At 46.0% G+C, this 20,897-nt stretch overlaps 1 protein-coding gene across 1 annotated transcript in view; it reads right to left on the bottom strand.

The window, feature by feature from the left end:
• Positions 1-307: 307 nt before the first annotated feature.
• The window catches only part of VSIG10L2 (V-set and immunoglobulin domain containing 10 like 2), a 29,205-nt gene continuing 8,615 nt past the window's right edge, over positions 308-20,897 (bottom strand). The window contains 13 exon segments of the mRNA XM_043993656.1: positions 308-402; positions 752-807; positions 916-940; positions 1,312-1,434; positions 4,553-4,718; positions 4,720-4,850; positions 5,408-5,698; positions 7,882-8,062; positions 8,064-8,143; positions 8,692-8,940; positions 9,773-10,048; positions 13,528-13,803; positions 14,133-14,480. Coding sequence (XP_043849591.1) covers positions 308-402; positions 752-807; positions 916-940; positions 1,312-1,434; positions 4,553-4,718; positions 4,720-4,850; positions 5,408-5,698; positions 7,882-8,062; positions 8,064-8,143; positions 8,692-8,940; positions 9,773-10,048; positions 13,528-13,803; positions 14,133-14,480 — 2,297 coding nt within the window.

The raw sequence follows: 20,897 nt of genomic DNA on the forward strand, positions 1-20,897 counted from the left end.
TGATTGTATCCTTCAAGCAGATGCCACCTTGGTGGGGGAGGGGGGAGGGGGGGGAATTGTTCTTTTGGACTGGGGACAGAATTGAGCTTGAAATTCAATTATAAAGATGGTAGGTGATACATTTGAAGTTTTTTTTTTACCAGTAAAAGAGGGAAAAACTTCATCTGCGGTTTTATTTTACCAATCACACCTCTGAATTTATGAGATCAACTGGAATTAAAATGGGGTCATTCGTCCTTGATCCCCTGAATCTTCCACCCTCCTCCTTTCTTTAATTGTATTTACACAGTCTTTCTTCCCCAGAACTTCATGGCGTTGCAGTCACAGTAATGGTGACATTCACAGGAGTATCATCAGGTTCCAGGGGCGAGCCTGGAGACATGGTTGAGACTGGGGCTTCACCTACAGAGGGAATACATGAAAGACTTGAAAGCGCCAGGAATCTTAGAGGGTAGCCTGCTTTTCAGGTCCTCAGCAAAGACACGTTGCTTGTGTATCCAAAATTAATTATAGGGGGCAGCTACGTGGCACAGTGGATAAAGCGCCAACCTTGGATTCAGGAGGACCTCAGACACTTGACACTTACTAGGTGTGTGACCTTGGGCAAGTCACTTAACCCTCATTGCCCCACCAAAAAACAAACAAACAAACAAAACAAAAAGATTAATTATAGTGCATGCCAAGGTACGAAACTCAGAAATAGACAGTCCCTCCCCTGCTTAGAGTGGAAACCCTAGAGTAGGGTACTCACCTGCCTGCATCTCTGCATCCATCATGACCCCCCTGTCCTGACGACTCCCCCTGGCACTGAAGGGGAAAAAGGAGAACACCAGTAACAACTACTATTAGGGCATTCCAGTTGGAAGAGAGTCCATTTATTCCCACCCACCAACTGACTGGAAAATCCACACTCACGTGAAGAACAGCAGCCGGCCCAATCCTGTAAAAAGAAAAGCAGTCATCAACAGAACCCTCCAGCCACAGCACCCTAATTTGGCAATACTAGAACGAAGTGGGGGGAGGGTTGTCTAGGGAGGAAGGGACATTGAAGGCCAGAGGCACAATTTTAATATCCTTTTCCCAACATCATGTTGCTAGGTTGAAACTCAGGTCCCAGAGGTGGGGGTGGGAGTTGGCCTAGATCTTTGAGACTATACCCAAGAGGGTTACCCCATTTGTGTCTCAAGGGAAAGGACCTCTAGTAGAAACCACAGCTGGGCAGAGGATTAGGGTTCAAGGATTGCCTACATCCCTTGCCTAACTCTAGCTTGAGTTGGCAAGAATAGGCAATGTCTATCAACTCCCACTCACGAGGGAAGGTCTCTGGGTGCCGAGCAGCATACTGGAACACCAGCAGGGAGGCCACTGTAGCCACTACCATTCCAGTGCCTGCTGCCCCCAGCACAGCAGGGTAGGCATTGAAGGGAGGATCCACTGGAAGAGGAGAGGGCAAGATTCATTGGATGAGCATGGGAACAATATTCGAGTTAGTAGTAAGAGCTCCTTTCCAGTTAGCTAGCAGACAAGATCATCAAACTCTAGAGTTGTCTAAAAGGTACTCCATTCCCAATTGCGTCCTTGCCTACCTTTGGAATTCGGAGAAAACGCTTGATAATTCACATTTATTCAGTGGTTTCACTTCTCACAATTCTATGAAGTAAATAGTACAAATAAATACATTATCCCTATTTTCCAGATGATGAAACAAAGGCTCAGGGAGGCAGTTTCCTCAAAGTCACTCAGCTTTTGTGTTGCAGAGTCCCAAGTCCTTTATTTCAAGTTCAGTTTTCTCTGCATTGCCCAGTACTACCCTTCCTCTTTGAAGGTAGTTGAAGAGATGAGGTCCTCTGAAGGAGCAAAAGCTATGTCTGTTTTGTTAGCTATAGAGCTCTTTGGTCTCTACAAACCCCCTTCTACTCTTCCGTATGAAAGTCTACGGACTGACGGAGTTTCCTGGGGATTTCCAGGCTGAAGTACAAGACGCAGAATTCCCGTGGTCCTTGTCATATCAGAAGGGTGTATTTATGTGTGGTATGGGAGTAAGGAAGGAAAGCAAGAGCTGAGAAGTTCGATCCACTTGATGAAAGGGAGATGTAAGACTATGAATGCTTGAGTAGCCCACCTGGTAAGGAGCTTGGACTTTGAGTTAGCACATTTGTACCTTTTAAGAACCCTAAGCCTGCCCAAGCTCTGGATGGGCAGACGATGGACTTGCCCTGCCTTTTCCCTGCCTACTCATGGAAATGAGGAAATGGGAGAGAGTAAGTTTTTAAAACAACCATCGGATAGAGAACCAGCCCTGGAGTCAGGAGGACCTGAGTTCAAATTCGGCCTCAGACGATACTTACTAGCTGTGTGACCCTGGGCAAGTCACTTAACCCCAATTGCCTCACTCAAAAAAACCAAAAAAACCAAAAAAACCCAACAACCACCACCAACCTTGGTAGAGAGGGCCTAGACAACTCTGGAAGAAAGACCCAACTGTTGAGTTCCCTCTTCATCCTTTCCTTTGTGCCTCTTGGAGAGAGCAGCAGGCAGAGGCCGGGATTTATCTCTTCTCTCTCCCCACCCAGTCGGCCATGGCATCTTGCTGCATAAGCAGTGTCCAAGGAACATGACAGCTTCAGAGTTGGGAAGAGTCAGGACTCTGGCAATCTTGCCCTGGAGATGACAGGCCTCAGGACCAAGAATCCTATTGGTCCTAGTGTATAAATGCCATCTCTTCCCCAAAAGGCTTAGCAGTACCCTGGGCCCAAAATTCAGCTGTGCCCAAAGCTGGAGACAGTAGAGACAATCTGCTGGTCCTAGGGTATAGATCATCTATGGTTCTTTCTGAAAATATATATAAAATATATAGCAGTACCCCAAAAGAGAATTTCAGCTACTTGTAGCTGGAGATAGCGAAGACACTAAGGCCTCTCATCAGGTCCATGTACCTATACCTTGTCTAGTGGCTTGCTCCACAAGGAGCAGTGTGAGGACATCACAGGAAGATGTTGGGGTCTCTGGTGGTGGCCGAGGTATGAGTTGTCTTGGCCACATGTATCTCCACTTACAAACTCAATGGACATCCACTCTTCCTACTATTTGTGAGAGTGTGCTCCTGTTTTCTGGCTACTTTTCTTACTATGTCACTTTAGTATGTGCTTTTGCTTTGAGTTAATTGTATCCTCTGGCTATCAAAATATAAATATGTTGGTGGGGTCTTATGAGCTATAGTTAAAAACTGTGAGCCTGGGATACTTACTTATTCCCTGGGGGATCCAACCTGTAGTGCAGGCTGAGTGGGCCATTGGCAGGAGTGGGCCTGTACTAATATTTTGGAGCACTTTGTGGCTTACAGATTGCTTATATAATCTCATTTGACTCTTACAACAGTACTATAAGGGAGGTATAGTAGTGATATTTTCACTTACTAGATGAGAAGCAAGGATAGTGAATGGGGAATTGGAAGGTGAGAGGGCAGGGGCTTTGGAATCAGGAAAACCTGGGTTCAAATCCTATATCTTATACTGGTTAGCAATGTGGGAGACTAGTCACCCATAATGGGCCGCTCCCTTTAGTCTCTCTTTGCCCCACATTCTGAGGATATAAATTACAGACCAGTTGCTGATTTACCATTAATGGAGAAAGTTTCAATGTCAGGGAGCTTCCAACATGATTGAAACTGTAGGTCCAGACCAAATAACCCCCACCCCCACCCCAGATGAGGCAACTAAAGCTCAAAGACATTGTGACTTTGGCCATGGTCATATAACAAGTGGCACAGGTGAGATTTGAACCCAAGGCCTTCCAGTACTATCCACTCTCTACACACCACCACGTTATCAGCCACCTCACACTTCTAGCCCCCTCAGGTCTAACTGAACTTGGCCTTTGCTGGCCTTCAGGAACATAGGAGCCTTTGGTGCCTCCCAGTATTGAAAAGAGAAAAAAATACTAAGGATGACACTACCAGTACACTGAGTAAGAGACAGTAACCAATGTTGGGATCAGGCAGAAGAAATTGAAGCTGGAACTGGGAAATAATAATAACAACTCACATTTATATAGCAAATACTATATGCTAGCACCACACAAAGCACCTTTTTTTTTTTTTTTGGTGAGGCAATTGGGGTCAAGTGACTTGCCCAGGGTCACACAGCTAGTAAATGTCAAGTGTCTGAGGCAAAATTTGAACTCAGGTCCTCCTGAATCCAGGGCCAGTGCTTTATCCACTGCACCACTTGGCTGCCCCCACAAAGCACTTTTACAATTATTATTTCATTTGGGTCCTCATAACCACCCTGGGAAATGGTGCTATTATCACCCTCATTTTATAAAGGAGGAAACTGAGGCAGAAAGACATGAAGTGATCTTCCCAGGGTCACACAGCTAGTAAGTATCTGAGACTGAATTTGAACTCAGGTCTTCCTAACTTGAAGCTCAATGCTCCATCGACTGCTCTATCTGCTTGCCCCTATTTGAGCAAAAGGAGCAATAATGGAGAGTTTTCCATGAAGAAGTTGGACAAGATTTGGGGGTGCCTTGGTGGAAAGAGGAGGGCCAGCACCTGGTGTCTTCACCTCAGAAGGGTGCCCAGCTGTGCGGTGATTCAGTGCCAAGACACGGAAGGAATAGAGGACCCCGGGATCCAGGCCACCCAACCGCCGCCCTCGGCTCTCTGGCTCGATGTCTCCAGCTGCTCTCTCCCAGACTCCAGCCCCTGAGCCTGGGGGGGCTTGCCCTCCGTTGGACCATAAAGCCTGTTAGGTTGCCGGGACCCTTTGTGGCCCACTGCAGTCTCACCTCACTTCGCTGTCTCCCATAAGTCAGACTGCTGATAGTGACATTGGGTGGGGCAGGGTATCCTAAGGGAAGCAGCAGAGAGAGAAGAAAGGTTAGGAAGGAACCCTAGGGACATGCACACGACCCACATTTACCCACCTTCTTACCCCACATCTACACAAATAAACACACACCTCAAATGAGGCATATGGAGGAGAGCTGGGGTTACTGTGCCATGAATTGGGAAACCTGGGTTTTCCTCCCAGCTCTGTCTCTAACTAGCTGTGTTAATTTCAGCAAATGATTTCCCCTTTGTGAGCAGGCTCACTCATCTGTAAAGCTTTCTGGGTCCTTCTGTTAGACCCACACTCAGGCCTGCAAGATAGAGTACAGCACAAGCACCTTCAAGTACCCCTCAGGAAGGCACATACTGTTCTCTCCTTGGAAGCAGGGGAGCCTAATTCCATTCCATTCCCTTTGGTCCAAGAAACATTTGCTAGACACCCATGTGCCTACCACAGTGCTAGGTGCTAGAATACAAAGGCAATTAGTCTCTGTTTTCTAGGAGCTTATAAGAAAGAAGTCTCTGTCTTCATCACTGGATCTGACCTTCCCAGTACCCTCTGCCCCAGTCACTCACTCTGAACCTCCAGGAGGATGCTGTGGCTGGCATTGCCTAAAGCATTCCAAGCTAAGCAGTGGTAGATGCCACTATGACGGACAGGGTCAGCGTCATGGAGGATGAGGCTAAGCCGGGAGCCACTCTGCTGTAGCGTATAGTGGGGGGTGTTTGGCTCCACAGGAAGCTGCTGAGGACCCAGCCAGAGGAGTTGAGGAGGTGGACTGCCCCCCTGCAGCAGACAGCCCAGCCAGGCTTCCCTTCCCTCCAGCACTGAAACACGAGGTTGGTCAACTACCAGCCGAGGGACTTCTGCAAAGATACAGAAGGAAGGGTTGGTGTAGTGACCTGACACTACCTTTTGAGGGGAGAAGAAAGAGGAGGATAAAGCAAAGGAGGAGACGGAGGAGGAGGACAAGATGACAACTCAGACTTGCACAGTACTTTCAAAGACTTAGACTCAGGAGATCTGAGTTCAGATCCCACCTCAGACAATTACTAACCTGTATAATCATGAGCTAATTATTAACTTCTTAGTGCCTCATTTTTCCTCATCTGTAGAATGGAGATACCTCCATGCTCCATCCATATCATTCAGTTATTCTTCGAACATTTATTAACTATGGTGTACAATGACTATGTGTAAGACCCTTTGAGACTCAGATGAGATAGATATAAGAATAATTAAAATATGGTCCTGGGGGCAGCTAGGTGGCGCAGTGGATAGAGCACCGACCCTGGAGTCAGGAGTACCTGGGTTCAAATTCAGCCTCAGACACTTAACATTTACTAGCTGTGTGACCTTGGGCAAGTCACTTAACCCCAATTGCCTCACCAAAAAAAAAAAAATTATATATATGGTCCTGACCCTCTAGGAGCCTCTCAGAATCTCTGAATTGGTAGGCACTTCAAAGGCCATCTAATCTAACTAATACTTGAAGACTCTTTGCTCCAAAGTTCCCCACCCCCACTAAATGATTAGTCTCCCATGGAATCAACCCCTCTAGCTCTTCTCAATGCCAGATTAATCTTCCTATTACACAGGCATAACTCTCAAGATGATGAATGAAGAAGAGACAAGTGGCACCATGGTCACTCACAGCAAAACTCTTTCTCAGGGGCATTTGATTGTAAGTTTGAGAGCAAGCCCTCTCTCTCTCTCTCTCTCTTTCTCTGTTTCTTTTGGTGGGTGAGGCAATTGGGGTTGACTTGCCCAGGGTCATACAGCTAGTGTCAAGTGTCTGAGGCCGAATTTGAACTCAGATCCTCCTGACTCCAGGGCCGGTGCTCCATCCACTGGGCCACCTAGCTGCCCCTCAAGCCCTATCTCTTAGACATTTTCTCCCTAGCACAGTCCCCTTCATGAAATTATGTGCCTAATAGGTGTTTTTGATCAATTATTCTTCCTCTGTGGCACTCCTAGCCCCTACTCCACCCCAGCAGTGCCCAGCATAATTCTGGGTACAAAGCAAGAACTTAGTGAATACTGACTGATTAATAATGGTCTTTAAAGACCCCAAAGTCTTCAACACCCAATGAATCCCTAATGGTGGAATTCCAGGGAACAATCCAGGCCAGTAATCCCAAATTTGAGATTCTAAAATCAATTCCACCTCCAACCCTGACCTTCTACAACATCCCTGTCAGGTGGTCTCCCAGCCTCTGTTGGAATACTTCCAGTCATACGGGAACTCATTCCTTTGAGGTAACCCATTCTATTCTTGGAAAGTTCAAAGTACTGGGAGATTTTTCCTTGTATTGAACTGAATTCTGCTTCTTTGTTGCCTCCAACCCTTGCTCCTAGTCCTTCCCTTTAGAGAAGAATAGAATAAATTTAATACCTCTTTTTACAAGACAGTCTTTCAAATGTTTGAAGATAACCGTAACGTCCTCCATTAGACTATTTTTTCCCCAGAGTAAACATCCTTAGATCCTTCAGCCAATCCTTGAGCTGTGTGGTTTCTAGCATTCTTGTCATTCTGGTCAGTGTCCTCTAGGTGTACTTCAATTTGTCCATTCCTCTCTTAGAATATGGTGCCAGAAACAGGACATCATATTGCAGATATAGCCTGACCAGCAATGAGGATGGTGGGTCAATCACTCCAAGAAGGGGAGCTTCTGACATCCTACTACATCATAGTCCATACCCAACTTCCCTTTTCACTACTTTTAAAAGTGCAATATATGGGGGGCGGCTAGGTGGCGCAGTGGATAAAGCACTGGCCCTGGATTCAGGAGTACCTGGGTTCAAATCTGGCCTCAGACACTTGACACTTACTAGCTGTGTGACCCTGGGCAAGTCACTTAACCCCCATTGCCCTGCCAAAAAAAAAAGTGCAATATATGAAACCTCAAAGCACATAGTGAGTACACACAGATCATACAAGTGCAAATGACAACGTCAGGGCAATACGGCCAAGGTTTTAAAGTCCCTTGTTGCCATTATCCTGTGAATGTGCCCCAGCACCCCCCCCTCCTCCAAAGCAGCTGCATACCTAGCTGGAGTCTGCACTCCGGGTCAGGACTCCGCAGGGGGTGGCTTCCCCTACAGGTGAACTCTTTGCCAGCTAGGCCTTCGTGAGCCTTCAGGAGTTGGATGGCAGGTGAAGCTCTACTGCTTCCCAGTAACTGTTCCTCTGTATTGTACCAGGTGAGTGAGCTGGAAGGCTGCCCCCCCAGGCCACTCACAGCTCAACATAACAAACTGATCTCCCGCAGTAACCTTGGTGGAACAGGTCGGGCTACTGCTGGGCTCCCCTGGAACAAGAAACGATGGCTCAGGACATAGGAATGGGGAGGGGTACCAAGGAAGCAGGCCTGGGGCAGCCCTCCCCTCCTACTCCTCCAGAGGAACATTTCCCCACTATCTAATGGAGTATACTAGAGTTCCGGGCTTCTTTCCTCATTAGACCTGAAGTCTGACCCAACAACTATTCCAAAGCCCCCTTAACTTGCAGTATTAAGATCCATCATATTCGGGGCAGCTAGGTGGCACAGTGGATAGAGCACTGGCCCTGGATTCAGGAGGACCTGAGTTCAAACCTGGCCTCAGACACTTGACACTTACTAGCTGTGTGACCCTGGGCAAGTCACTTAACCCCAATTGCCTCACCAAAAAACAAACAAAAAAAAGATCTATCATATTCCCCTTTCCCAAACTCAGGCTCTCTTGTCTTCTGCCCTGCATCCCCCCATCTCCAATTGGGAGCTTCAAGCCCTTTGACTCCTATGTTTTCCTCCCTCCCCCTCCCCTTACACTGTATCCCCTCTATCCCTGACCACCATCTGGTTACTTTGGTACTCACAAAGGGTAATCCTACATAAGACAGGTCGAGCCAGAGCAGGATGCTGGGCGATGCAAGTGAAGATGCTTCCATTGGGCAGATGGGTTGACAGATGGGTCCAGGTGAGGTTGGTAGGGGCAGAGGGGCTGGTACCTTCAGGCCCCTCCCACTGCAGCTGGGCTGCTGGGAGTCCCCCAGGCCAGGTGCAGTTTAGGACCACAGCCCCAGTGTCAGGGAACACAGCACAGGTGGGCTGCCCCTGAGGAGGATCTAAGCAAGGTAGGTGGGACATAGGGGAGAGGAGGGGAAGGAGAGAGGAAAGGTAACACGCTACCTAGCTTTATCCTGAGCCTGAAATGAGAAGGTTAGGGGGAGGGGAAGGATATATATCTTTCACCCTTCCCCCACCCCAGATTTCCACCAAGGAATAGAGGACACAGCTGACTTCTAAGACAGAAATCAGATCCTCCAAATAGCCTGAGAAGGAATAGGTGACTCCCACCCAACCCTAAACCCTGACCTAACCTGTCTCCAACCCCTGCCTCTTCTCAGCAACTATGTATCTGGGAACCAAGATACCATTTTTGTCTGTTCTTTGTTTTTTAAAAAAATTGCTTCTGTTCCTCTCTGTGCCTCTATCCCCTGCTCCTAAACCCTTCAGCACCATGGAGAGAATTATTCTCTAGGTGGGTGACCAAACCTCCTTATCTCGTCATATCTTCTTCATCATTCCTAACTTTATATCACCCCCTTTTGTCTATCCCATCTTCTCTATACCTTATTGGGGGTCAGTTTGGCTCTGCAAACCCCACTTCCCTCTCGCCTGGGCTCTAAGTTTAGGAACATATTCACAACCCCATTCACAGCCCCACTTGCTTCCCTCATTTAGCCCTGTTCCCAGAATGTTGAGGTCCGACCCAACTCAGGACAGTGCACAGATGTGGGTCTAGGAGCCCAAAAGGTGAAACTAGGAAACCTCCTCAGTGGAGGGGGTGGGAAATAAAGTGAGATGCTGGAAAGGCAAGAGGACGCTAGATAATGTCTGCTGGGTCCTGGAGGACTTGAATAGAAGAGGAATTGGGTCTGTTCTGAGTTTACTCACAGAAGATGGTGAGCCGAATGGTGGCCTGAGTGTGGGTATCCAGGTGGCTGTTGTGGGCCAGACAAGTGTAGCGGCCAGCATGGGACTGGTGGGCACGAGCGATGATGTAGGTGGGCCCAGAGTAGACCTGAATGTGATCATGCAGCCACATGTAGCGGCTGGGGGGATTGGAAGGAGCCAGACAGCTCAAGGTCACCTCCTCCCGTTCACTTGCCCAGTAGCTGTCCTCACTGACTGCCAGAGGCTCCACTCTGATCATGGGCTCATCTGGGCCATCTGTGGGGCAAGAGAAAGTAGATCAGGTCCCTTCCTCAAGAAATGGCCCTGGAAAGTCAGGGTGGGGGAAGAGGGAGGTCTTTGGGGGCTGGACAGAAGTTGGAAGGAGTGTGTGTGTGTGCGTGTGTGTGTGTGTGTGTGTGTGTGTGTGTGTGTGTGTGTGTGTGTGTGAGAGAGAGAGATGGAAAGTGACCCTGCCAATCCCTGCCGTGTGGAAATTCCTTCAGAGGTATTATAACCTTGGACACTTAACCTTGTACTAACTTTCCTCGCCTATACCCTCTTTTAAGGTAAGGTATACTAATGAGGGAGGCAGCTAGGTGGCTTAATGGATATATCAGGGGGCCTGAAGTCAGGAAGATATGTGTTCAAATCCAGGCTCAGACACTTGATAGCTGCATGACCCTGGGCAAGTGACATAATTGCTGCTTGCCTTAATCAATTGAAGGAAATGGCAAACCACTCCAATATCTTTGCCAAGAAAACCCCATGAACACTAATGTCATGCAGTCATCCATGGGGATCACATAGAGTTGGACATGACTGAATAACAAATACCCAGGAGACCTGAGTACAGTGAATCCCTTTTACTACCAGTGTGAGAGTTGACCAGGACATGTATTGCACATAAGGAGTTGATAACAGATATACAGCATAGTCAGAGTTCAGCTTTGTCCAGTTTAAAATTATGTGTGGAGCATTTCCCTCCTAGTTCTTTGTAATGTCCTTCCCTCCCTTTTGTTTTGTAAAGATACAAAAGACCAATCTTCTCTTACTCCAGCAGGGGACAGTCAATAAGGTGATCTGTTCCCCAACCATATGTTCCTCTCCTAATAAATCTCTTTTTTTTTTTTTTTGGTGAGGCAATTGGGGTTAAGTGACTTGCCCAGGGTCACACAGCTAGTAAGTGTCAAGTGTCTGAGGCTAGATTTGAACTCAGGTCCTCCTGAATCCAGGGCCAGTGCTCTATCCACTGCACCACCTAGCTGCCCCCAATAAATCTCTTTATTTAAAAAAAAAAAGAATTATGTTTGAATATTCTTACAGACCTTATATGACTGAATATCAGGGACAGAAGAGACTTCAAAGCCATTATCTCCAACAAGTGGTCACATGGCCCTGGCTTAAAAGAGCCCAATGAAGGGTGGGGGTGGAGAATCTACTACCTCCTGAATGACTCTATGTCCACTTTTGGAAGCTCTAATTATTGAGAGATCCCTCTATGAAACTTCTAGATATTTCTCCTTGTTCTGTCCTCTGAGGACAACCAGAAGGAATCGAATCCTGCTACCGTCCTAACAACCTTCAAAAATTTGAGTACATTTATCACATCCCATCTCCCCTCCCACTCCCCCAAAGTCCCAGGTATTCCTTTCTCCAGGCTAAACAGCTTCAATGGATAGGAAATATTCTTTTCATGAATATGATATCATTTTGAGTGTCCTTCATCATCCTGTTTGCCCACATCCAGATTTTCTCTGATTTATTAATGTCCCTCCTAAAATACAGTGCTAAGCTAAACACAGGACTCTAGTTATGATCTGGATGTGACAGAATAGAATGTTGGATCCCTCCATCCAGTCCCTGAATCTTGCTTCTTCTTGGACTTCCCTTTCTGCTTCAGTGATTTATAGGATCAACCCAAGATGGAGCTCTCAAAGTCCCCTTGACCTCTCAGAAAGTGGGTTCCTTTTCTCTTTGTTTCTTATACTCTCCACATCTTAATCCATGTAAAAAAAAAAGCACCTCTGGGGCGGCTAGGTGGTGCAGTGGATAAAGCACCGGCCCTGAATTCAGGAGTACCTGAGTTCAAATCTGGCCTCAGACACTTGACACTTACTAGCTGTGTGACCCTGGGCAAATCACTTAACTCCAATTGCCTCACCAAAAAAAAAAGCACCTCACACTTGGTTTTCCAAAGTCTCTGAGCCATGGGGCTGTATTGTTCACTAGCTTGCATAGAAAGGCCCCCACCCTCTGACTTTGAACTTGGATCTCATAACCTCTAACTTTTTACTGGATCACTGTTCTCTTTTCCTCACCAACTTCTAGGTCCCGTTTCCATATACAAAATCCTCTGCTTGGCATTCAAAGCCCTTCATCACCTTGCCTCCTCCTACCCTTCTAGTCTTCTCACACCTTATTCTCCACCATGTACTCTTTGATCTAGTGCCTGTCCCATGCACAAGACACTCCACCTCTGGCTCCAGGCATTTTCTCTGTCTGTGTCCCATGCCTGGAATGCTCTCCCAACTCTTAATTCCATCTACCAACTTCCCTGACTTCCTTTAAGTCTCAACTAAAATCGCATATTTTACAGGAAGCCTTTTCCAACTACTCTTAATTCTAGTGCTTTTCCTTTGTTAATGATTTCATATGTAAAGTGTTTGTATATATTTGTTTGCTTGTTCTCTCCCTCATTAGATTGTGGGCTCCTTGAGCTAGACTGTCTTTTGCCTCTTTTTGTATCCCCAGCAACAGGCACAGTGCCTAGCACATAGTAGGTACTTAATAGATGTTTATTGATTGACCAAGCCATGAGTGTTTAGTTGGGCTCTTGAAACCTCAGGCTAATTCCCCTCCAGTCCACTCAACATCCAGTCAAACAAATGTCTCTAAGCAGGAAAGAAACAAAGAATGGACCTCATCAACTAATCAGCCAACAGGCATTCGTTAATGTCCTACTATGTGCCAAGCACTATGTTGGATACTGGGGACAAAAAGACAAAAAACCTAATGGTTATATTTAATCAGACTTTGTGGGGTGTGGTAGCCATCTTCCCTAGGTGCTCTATGCTTTCCTCTTTTTCTGTGTTTGCTCACGTTGTTTCTTATGCCTGAAATGCCTCATGCTGTTTCTGCTTGATGAGGCTTAGCTCAAAACTACCTTCTTTACCAAGCTTCCCCTTATCCCCACTCTACTTCTGGGGTCTCTCATAACACAAAGATGTTCACATCTGTCATATATTTATGTTCTATTTTATATTATAGATATTTGTGTATATACTTTATCCTTCTACTAAATCGTAACCTTCTTGAGGACAAAGACCATGTCTTTTTTGTTGTTGTTGTCTTGTTGTTGTTGTTTGTGGGGCAATGAGGGTTAAGTAACTTGCCCAGGGTCACACAGTAAGTGTCAAGTGTCTGAGGCCAGATTTGAACTCAGGTCCTCCTGAATCCAGGGCCAGTGCTTTATCCACTGGGCCACCTAGCTGCCCCCGACCATGTCTTAATTATCATTGTATCTCCCTTGCTGACTAACATAGTGCCTTGTGCGTAGTAGGTGATTAATAAATGTATTGGTTGAATGAATGAATGACTTCCTTGACGATTTCTCCTTTGAGTATCACTTGGGCTTCCTACCTGGGAGAACTGACACTGGGAGATAGGTTCTCAGGCCTAGGGTTTGGATTGGATTAGTGTTTGGAGGAAGAGCGAGGTCCTGCCCTATGGGTGCCCCTCAGGAGCTGGCAACTTACAGATGACATCTAGGTAGACTCTCTCGCTGTTGAGCCTGTTGACCTCATTTTGAGCACTGCAGATGTACCAGCCAGTGTGAGTTCTATTCACAGGTTCCAAATGGAGCAACTGTTCAGTTCTCTCTGTCAGGACCCCTCGGGATCCCTGAGGCCCCTGATGTTGCCAAGAAAAGGACACAGGACTTGTGCCCTCTCGGATCACACATGCCACAACCAGGGATGCTCCCTCCACTGGAGATGGGCTGCTCAGGCGCACCTGGGGCTTGGACACAGGCACTGGTAGAAGAAAGGGGGCTCTTTTATTACAGATGCAGAAATCCTGTTTCTCAGCCCCCTCTTCTTGTCCCATATCATCTGCCTACTTCTTTCTCAGAATTACAGCCCCTTCCTCTCCATAATCTGATCCTCAAGAGTTCTAGTTTCACCTTTTTTCTCATTCTAGTGATTAGTGGGGAGGAGATAGAAGGGTGGGTGGTGCCTAGTAAATTAACCACATGCAAATATATGCAAATGATGTACAAACCCATTCAAGACAATATTGCAGATTATCAGTAATCTGAGAACAGTCTACCTTTCTTCTTTATTGGACTCACGCCCCCACTCACCCAAAACTGACAAAAGGATGTAGGAATAGGCAGTATGGAGTTCACCACCAGCTGAATACAAGACCTGGCACAGAAATCGCCCCTGGGCTGCTATCCGAAGACCCTCCAGCACCAGGCTACTATTCCTTAGACTCACAGCCCCCAGAGCTAGAGCCCCTGGCTCCACCTTGACCTCAGCTCCATTGGTGACAGCTATAGGCTGGGGGGCCAGGGAACCTGGTGGGGTAAAGCTCCAGAAGACCACCAGGGGAGCGGGAACTGTGGCACATGCCAGCTCCAGAGCATCTCCTTGAATTCCTTTGATAGGCACCTCCCTGGATGGGGCACTTAAAGTTGGAAGAGGCTGTCCTGGGAAAGAAAAAAGACAAACCAGAGTTCCTGAGCTCTGTTGGGTTGGCAGCATATCCTGGCTGGAATATCAGCATCCCAGCATCAAACACTTTTCAACTGGAAAGGGATGTCAGAGATTATCTAGTTCAACACTCCTTGAAGCATCCCCTCCATAAAATCCCTGGCAAGTCATCCTCTCTACTCCCTAAGAGGCAACATGGTTTAAAACCAAGGGAATTTTGTCAGAAGTCAGAAGACCTGAATTCATCCCATTTTGCTTCTAGCTTGATGTATAACTAGTGCAATAAGTCACTTGAACCACTGGATCTCAATTTCCTCATCTTCAAGATGAAGAGATTGTTGGCCAAGGTTAAGGGATCTTAACCTGGGGTCCATAGATAGATTTTAGACCACAGATAGGAAAAAATAAATTTTTGTTGTTCTAACTGTTGGTTTCCTTTGTAATTCTGTGTATTTTATTTTATGCATTTAAAAACATGATTCTGAGAAGGAGTCCATGACACAAGCTTGCTAAGGTCTTTCCAGCTCTCTGAATCCGTACTCCTGTTCCCTACTATGCAGACTCCCTAAGACCAGATCTACAGGGAAAAGACTAAACTAGCAAGGAGAGATATTTAAGTTAGACATTAAGAGCTTTCTGATGGTGGTAGTTTTAAGACAGTTACGGGGACAGGTGCTCAGGGAAGGTATCTTCTCTGAAGAAATTTGCACATAGGTCTGGAGAAGCTTCCCTTATTCTCCTCTGGAGTCACAGGCATGAACTAAAGGACTCCAGGGGGTCATTTAAAATTGTAGTGGAATGAGTCTACCTAATACTCAGTGCCTGTTCAGAGAATGGAGAAAACAGAATCTGAGAATTGGAAGGGAGCTGAGAGGACATCTCATCCAGCCTCTACCTGAAAAAGAAATCCCCTCTACAACATGCCTGATAAGAGGCTATCCAGATTCCATTCTGTGACTAGATATAGTGATCAGTGGGAAGTCATTCATCTCCAATATTCCTCCCAACCCTTCACCCTCCCCCCCATAAAAGAGATGACTTGGTGATTTGGTGTTATTTCCATCACAATTCTAGGAAAACCTGGCACAAGACACCCTCTATTAATCTAATAATCAAAGTAGTTATTGAGTTTTGGGCCTATACTATTCCTTAACTTCCTTAGAAAGGTCTCAAATTCTCACTTTTTTTTTTTTGGTGAGGCAATTGGGGTTAAGTGACTTGCCCAAGGTCACACAGCCAGTAAGTGTTAAGTGTCTGAGGCTGGCTCTGAACTCAGGTCCTCCTGACTCCAGGGCCAGCGCTTTATCCACTGTGCCACCCAGCTGCCCCTCAAGTTCTCACTTTGAACTCTTGGTTCTCTCATATTTTCTAACTTCTGGAATAGAGTAGTATATACCCCATCCTTCTCCATCAGTGGAAACCATTCTTCCCATTAAAGCCCTCCATTTAAAAAGTCCTTTCCCTCCATTTCCCCTAAGCTACCAGTATGACTGCTTGCCTACAAAGTGCTTTGAGATCCTCTGAGAAGGTTCCAAGACAGGATGCTCGGTTATATCATTACCATAATCTTTTCCCCCAAGGCAGGGAACAAAAAAAAAATATGGGAGTAGGGAAGAGAGAAAAGAAAGACAAGAACAAGATATGAAAGAGAAGAAGGGAATAAATATTATTGTAAAGTTGTTTCAGTTGCATCTGCCTCTTCATGGCTGTTTTTGGAGTTTTCTTAGCAAAGATACTGGGGTGGTTTGTATTTCCTTCTCCAACTCATTTTACAGATGAAGGAACTGAGGCAAACAGGGTTATGTGACTACTTGCCCAGGGTTGTGCAACCAGTAAGTGTCTGAGGTTGCATTTGAACTCAGGTCCTCCCGACTCCAGCCACAATGCTCTATCCACTGCACCACCTAGCTGTCCAAGAATAATACCTCAAGTCAAATCCTCATTTCACAAGAAGAGTGCAGATGAATCCATAGTTTTTGGAAAGAACATTGGACTGGGAATTGAGAGACGTGGATTCTCTGAGTAACACTTAAATGCCTCTGTGACCTTTGGAAAGTAATTTCACCTCCTTAGACCTTAGTTTCCTTACCTATAAAATGGGAATAATAATTCCTGTCCCACCTGTTTCGTGGACTCAACTGAGATCATGGAAAGTATAAAGCATGGCTACCAAATGCTGGGGTGCTGCCACCAAATCAGTTTGATCCATATGTCATCTGAAAAGCAACTTCTATCTAATGGCAGTAATTATTCTGTATCCAGGAAAGGCAGACGGTGGCTGGTGGGGAAAGAAGGAATAAGGCTTGAGCTTGGAGCAAACTTACAGCTTGTGGGGAAGGGAGGTTGATCATCACTTACCTAAGCTCCACAGAAGGAGCTGCAGCAGGAAGCAGAGGGATAGGTATAGGTCCTTGACCAGCCCACCAGCCATGGCTCCATCACCCCCAAGAACTCCAGACATAAAACTTTAGCCTCGACTTCCCACCTGGGCTTTCTTGCTCCTTATCCTAGGAACCAGCCCCAACACCAGCCCCCAGGAGACTTGGGGGCTGGGCTCAGGTTGCCTTCTCCAGCCTCTTAGGATACCCACCTCACTCTCCTGCTCTCCTGTTACTCTCTGGGCTGGACTCATTGTGAATTATTTACACCAGATGATTCACAGCATCCATAATTCAGAAAGGGGCCAGGGGCACTGGTTAGAGAGGGGAAGGGTCAAGGTTTCAGAGGGGTGTAAGGGGAGAGGTTGAGGCCTACTAGATGTCCTGCTTTTTTGCATTAAGTGGCTATTATAGAATTTTAGAATCTTAGTATGAGAAGAGAAACTTGAAGGTCCTCTTAAGCAACATTCCTCTGCCCAATATAGGAATTCCCTCTCTATCCGCCCCAGCAACAGGTATCATGTAGCTCTCATGTGCAATGAAGCACTACTATGCGCCTGATACATCTTAGTCACCTTTTATTATAAATTACTAGTTCCTAAATTCCTCTCCACTGCCACCATCCAAAGACCCCAGCTTAGCGCAGTCCTGGGAATGGGAAATGGAACAGACTTTGTCCTCCCAGAAGGTCTAGAAATATATCTTTCTTCCTGGCCCCTTTTCTGAGCTCTCTGATACCAAAGCACAGATGGCCTGGGAGCATCCTGTTTGGATGACAAAAACAGATGGGGGTCAGAGTTTTCCATCCTCCATAGGGGACATAGAATTCCTGTGGCAGAGCAAGCCGAGATGGTAGACTCTCCAGGCCATGAGAGTTGGGGGATTGGGTGTCTGACCATGTACCACTTATCCACAAGGGCTGGGTGGGGAATGGGAAAAGGGTATTTTTTCCTGATAGACAAAGAGGCATAGATGGAGAGGAATGGGTTCAGATTAGAACAACTGGATCTCATTCTTTGTCTTGAGTTCTTTGGGATTCTACTCCTTCCCAGAACAACAGAGATGTTCACAATGGCATGCCCTTCTCTCATGAGCCCTATAGACCCTTTCTAGGATAGCTCCATGGACAATGCCCTTTTAAATCCCCACATTAGGGTCTAAAGGACCCCATTTCCTTCTTGGCTTTGCATCCCTTAAAGCTACTGGCAAAGAAGTCAGACAGATAACTAAATTTCAGCAAGAGTGTGTGTGGAGAGTCAAGGTCTGATTAACAAATAAACCAGACTTTAGGAAAGCCTATAAGGAGAGGGTTTGTTTCTTGGGCAGTATGGAGTTTACTTCTGTATTCATCTGAATTATAGCTCAATGGAATAGCATATACCTTAAGTATCACTGAATGTGGCTTGGGATAGTTTCCTTTTACTTATAATAATAATAACGACTTACATTTATATAGGGTTTGAAGGTGAGGGTTCTTAACCTCTTTTGTGTCTTGGACCCCTCTGGCAGTCTTGTGAATCCTCTGGGCCCCCTTTCAGAAGAATGTTTTTAAATAACTCAAGGAAATGCTAAATTTCTGGTAGAGGTTAGTAAAAAATAAAGATTTCACTTTTCTCAATCCATATTCGTGACCCTCCAAAAATGTATTCATAGACCAATTGGGTGGAGTCACTCAACAAGCATCTATTAAGCACCTATAATGTGCCTGGCACTGTGCTAAGTAAGCACTGGGGATACAAAGAGGGTCCCTGCCCTCAAGGAGTTTCCCATCTAATAGGGGAAGACAACACACAAAAAGAAGCTGAGAAGGTAAGGAATATACCAGGCCTATTCAGTTTAGCATCTATCTGCATTCCCAGTCAGACGGAGGCCTGTTCAACTTTTCACATCTGAGATCCAAAACCAGAGTGAGAGGTAGCACCCTTAGAGACCTGCTTTTTTGCTGATGATGCCGAGCTTGCCTGTCGCTTCTCCCAAATTTGCATGGACTTTGGCCTAACCATTAATCTTAAAAAGATGAGGGGCGGCTAGGTGGTGGAGTGGATAAAGCACCGGCCCTGGATTCAGGAGTACCTGAGTTCAAATCTGGCCTCAGACACTTGACACTTACTAACTTGTGTGACCCTGGGCAAGTCACTTAACCCCCATTGCCCCACAAAAACAAAAAACAAAAACAAAAAAACAAATCTTAAAAAGACAAAAGTCATGTGTCAGAGCGCTATGTTGCCTCCATTGATACACATCGGTAGCTACCAGTTGGATGTCATAAGCCAATATCTTGGCTCTATTGTCAGTGGCAATTTGTCACTTGATTCTGAGATCAATCAGAGCATTGGGAAAGCTACTTCAAACATGTCTGGGCAAACAGTAAACTGACAAGAAACGAACCAAATTTGCTGTCTATAGAGCATGCGTCCTGAGTACCTTACTGTATGGCAACAAAACATGGACTACATACACTAGACAAGAGAAGAAGCTTAACAGCTTCCACATGCGCTGCCTTCAGTGCATCCTTGGCATATCTTGGTCAGATAGGATCACCAACTATCTACACGCTACTGAAACAAAGACAGCTGCGCTGGCTCAGTCATGTGCACCGCATGCAAGATGGGCACATTCCTAAAGACCTACTCTATGGCAAGTTAGTCCCAGGCCAAAGACCTGCTGGACACCCCCAGCTTTGATACAGAGATGTATGCAAGCAAGACTTGAGGGCTCTGGGAATAGACACCAGCAGCTGGGAGGAGATGGCCAAGGACCGTGCCCGATGGAGTTCAGTACTCAGGAGCAGCTTGCACACAGCTGAGATGGGCCCCCAAACTCTGGAGGAAGAAAAATGAATGAGACCCAGGAACCGACAGGCAACAGAGAGCACAGTTTTCCAATGTCCAATGTTGCAGGGTTGCACAGCCACACTGTGGCCTGTGGCTCTTCAAGGTGCTGATCCATGGTCGTCCGTGACTGGCAGAAGCCTACTATTCAGTTTAAAGGCATAATGAGATTTCCCAGAGATGGATTGACTAAAGAAGGAAAGTATGTTGGAGGGTTCCAGAAAAGTCCAAAATCAGGGTAGCTGATGAGAAATAGGGAGAAAAACTGGCTGTGCCCTGAGAACAGCAAAATTTACTGAGAACTGATTCCCCACCCAGTCCCCTCTTTCCCAGGCAAATGAATTGCCTGGGGCCAACTGTCTTTGTCATTTCCAGACCTTCCCCCAAGTAACTTATTCCCTCCCAATGTTCCCTGGACTTTATGGTAAAAGAGTCCATCTAAATTAAGTAGTTCCTATTCAGAGTCAGTAACACCTATACTTAACTTAGAAGCAGTTCTATTATTTCTTTTGTTAAAGGTTCATTTACATTAAGTAGCTATTTGTCACTCGGGAGCAATCTTTTGGTTCCCTTTTTGTTCTGTTACCCCATAAAAACCCTGTACTCTGTTCCCATCTTTGGGTATTCCTAGCTTTGCTATACCCATGAGCTATAGTTCCTCTTCCCCGATTAAAGACCTTATTTCTCCTATATTGATTGTTTCCTTAATTTCCAGGTTATCAGCCCCCTCTTTAAATAGAGGCCCTGAAGCCCATGCCCTTGCCCTCTAGTTATTGGGTCCATGGATAGAGGTCCATGGGTATGTCAGTTAAGAACTGACTCTGAAGTTTACAAAGTACTTTTCGTCACAACAACCCTGTGAGGTAGGTAAGGTGAGTATCCCCATTTTATAGATGAAGAAACTGAGACAGCAGTTATGTGATTTGCCCATGGTGACTGCTTGTATCAAAACCAGGATTTGAACTTAGGTCTCCTCAGTCCAGGTCCAGGGCTTTTCCCACTAAACTGCTAAACTTTTCATTAATTTGTCTTTTATTGTACTTGCAATTCTTTTACCTTGGCACATTATTTTTGAATGAATATATATTCTATTTCCTTGTCAATAAAACCCTATAATCTTTACTCCAGTTCAGGAGTGTGTGATTACAAGGGTTAAGAAAGGTAAGAGAGAACACGTGTTAGTAGGTTGAGTATCCAGTGATTG

This window comes from Dromiciops gliroides, chromosome 3, assembly GCF_019393635.1.
Source record: "Dromiciops gliroides isolate mDroGli1 chromosome 3, mDroGli1.pri, whole genome shotgun sequence".
In the NCBI taxonomy this organism is placed as follows: domain Eukaryota; kingdom Metazoa; phylum Chordata; class Mammalia; order Microbiotheria; family Microbiotheriidae; genus Dromiciops; species Dromiciops gliroides.